Raw genomic sequence first — 3,081 nt, 5'->3', positions numbered from 1 at the left:
TCTCTTTCTAGGGATAAAAAGCCTATTAGGTAAACACCTAATTAAAAGTTTAAGAATACTTTCTCTAAGTCACAATACAAATAAGACCAAGTAAAATTTTGAGTACTCCATGTTTCCTCTCACCAGTGAGATCTGCAGCTTTAGCCCTAATACTCTATTTCAATGGAGGTAAAATTAAGGTTTCTCTTTAATCTTTTGGTATCCTGAATGCTTATAGGGACCTTACTTGTAACATCTGAAAGAAGAGAGCCACCTGAAAATCTTTTTTTTTTTTTTTTAACCTATACACTTATAGGACTTTCCTTAGTCTTATGTTTAGGATACATCTTATGGCACTGTTTCCTGATTTTCCTATCCTATTTACTTCTGCCCCACCTGCTTTTCCCAACTTGAATCCTTATACTGCAATTGAGAGAGCAGAATGCCAACATTAAAATATTATGACCCAACAGGAATCTTTCATTGAGCTAAGCTGTCATTTCTGAGCACTATCAATGGGACATAAGACATTGTGTTCAACATGTTGTGTACACAAGCATAAAAGATGTAAAAGGAGGTGGAAAGTAGAAGGATGAGATACAGAAGTGGTGCAATGATACAAAATCCACAAAAGTGGAATTAAAACTGCACTAATTATGTCCTTCAAGATTGTTTTGGCTATCCAGGGTCCCTTGAGTTTTCATATGAATTGTAGAATTTTTTTTTCTATTTCTGTAAAAAAAGGCCATTGGGATTTTGATAAGGAGGGCACTGAATCTGTAGATTCCTTTAGGTGGTATGGACATTTTAATATTATTAAGTCTTCAAATCCATGAATACAAGATGACTTCTCATTTACTTGTGTCGTCTTTAACTTCTTTGAGCAACGTTTTGTAGTTTTCAAGTGTGTGAGTTTTTCACCTCATTGGTTAAGTTTATTCCTAAGTATTTTATTCTTCTTGGTGTTATTACAGTAAATGGGATTATTTTCTTAATTTCCTTTTCAGATTGTTCATTGTTAGTATATAGAAATGTACCTGATTCTTGTGGGTTGACTTTGTATTCTGCAACTTTGCTGAATTCTTTTATTAGTTCTAGTTTTTGGAGAATTTTTAGGGTTTTTTACAATAAGATCCAAGATAATTTTACTTTGTAATTTGCATGACTTTTATTTTTTTCTGGCCTAACTACTCTGACTAGGACTTCTAACGTTATGTTGAATAGAAGTGATGAGAGTGGGCATCCTTAACTTGTTCCTGATCTTAAGAGAAAAAGCTTTCAGTCTTTCACCACTGAGTATGATGTTTACTGTGGGCTTTTCAAATATGGTTTTTACTATATTGAGGTAGTTTCCTTCTATTCCACTAATCAGTGGAATTTTACACTATGTAAAATCCATTCAGTGATGTAGAGCAGTAGTCTTCAAACTCTGTTATACCTACTCCTGAGATAATACGAAGGTTTTCCAAATATTATGTAAAACTATGGTATATTCGTATAGTTTTAAGGAATCAATATCTGGATCCTTAATTTGCATACACAGTGCTTCTTAAAAATGATCTTCCTGAGAACTATCATGTGGTCTAAATATGTGAGTTCTCCATTCCCAGCCTCTCTTTCACAACTACCTTTCTCTCACTGTTCGAAAGAAAGGCATACATCTCATTCATGTCACGATGGCACACAGTCTCAAGATATAGAAAACTTTTGGAGCACCACATAAAAAGATAATGTAAAATGTTAGGGCCTACCAAGATGTTAAATAAGACACTATTATTTAACATAAGATGCTATTTTCTCCCATTATATTTCATTAACCGATGTATTGCCAGTAAAATTTTACTTTTTTACTTAATAAGTATTTATCAACATTTGTGGTATATTTGTCACAGATGTTAAATAAGACACTATTATTTAACATAAGATGCTATTTTCTCTCATTATATTTCATTAACCGATGTATTTCCAGTAAAATTTTACTTTTTTACTTAATAAGTATTTATCAACATTTGTGGTATATTTGTCACTTTGACTGATTATTAATAACTGTAATGATAACACAATTCAGAGGAAAATGTTTACACTTTGAATCTTACAGTCATAGGAAATTTTTAAAAATAAAAAATTTCAATTCGTATACTTCTTTTAATCACAGAGACATATGATAGAGTAATAATAAAAAATTCAAGCATAAAACATGTTAGAATAAAATTTTGTGGGAATATCAAGGAGAAAGGGCCATTTAGATTTCATCGGCTATATTTAAAAGAATGATGAGACAGTTTTAAGAGATCAATATCTACAACAGACTGGAAATTTCATCCTTGGCATCTATTTAAACTTAAAAATGAAAAATGTTAGCTACTAACTTAAGAATGTGCGGGGACATGTGTAGTTTTTAAAACACCTTTAAAGGATACTGAAGCAAAAAATGACAGAGGACAAACTTCAGAAGCTCTTTCACAATGCAGAGATAAAAGGACAGAGACAAAAATTTTCAAGAAAAACAAGAGAGTTTGGAGATCTTAACAAAAGATGTGCTTTAGAAAGACACACAAACAACTATAACAAATGCAATCATTTACAGGGTGTAAACAAAACTCTAGAAAACCTTGAATTACCAAAACAAAAAACCACATAAAAACCAAACCAAAAACTTGAGTATAGGTATGAAAAAGGCTTAAGCTCGCTTTGTTCTAGAAGAATTAATGAACACTCCCACAACCTAGACATATCAGTACCTTCGCTTCCTCAAGTTCCTTATCAGCAGTCTCAAGCACTTCTTCTTTATGCCTTTCCAACTGCTGTGCTAACTGGTCTATTTCAGTTAATTCTTGGCAGAGTTTTTCATTTTTGTTACTTAAATTAACAACTTCAGTCGTCACTGTTTCCTTGGTTTCCATAAGCTCTTGGATATGCTTCTCCAGGTCTTTGTTAGCTTGTTGAAGAAAGTCAACCTACATTGAATTTGTAATTCATTATATATGAATTGGAAAATTATCCTAAGCACTGAACTTTCAAAATAATATTTCAAAAAAATACATTTTAAAAGATACTGAAGATTAAAACCACAGCTATTTTATTTTATTTTATTTTTATTTT

General features: G+C 31.7%; 1 protein-coding gene across 1 annotated transcript in view; it reads right to left on the bottom strand.

Moving 5' to 3' along the window:
• CEP135 (centrosomal protein 135kDa) overlaps positions 1-3,081 on the bottom strand; it is a gene marked incomplete at its 5' end in the record, with an annotated part of 63,205 nt that overhangs the window by 48,995 nt on the left and 11,129 nt on the right. Inside the window, 1 exon segment of the mRNA XM_008591910.1 lies at positions 2,721-2,936. Coding sequence (XP_008590132.1) covers positions 2,721-2,936 — 216 coding nt within the window.

Source organism: Galeopterus variegatus, unplaced genomic scaffold, assembly GCF_000696425.1.
Source record: "Galeopterus variegatus unplaced genomic scaffold, G_variegatus-3.0.2 Scaffold7397, whole genome shotgun sequence".
Taxonomy (NCBI): Eukaryota; Metazoa; Chordata; class Mammalia; order Dermoptera; family Cynocephalidae; genus Galeopterus; species Galeopterus variegatus.
Note: the sequence above shows the minus strand (reverse complement) of the source record. Positions and strands in the feature narration are given on the sequence as shown.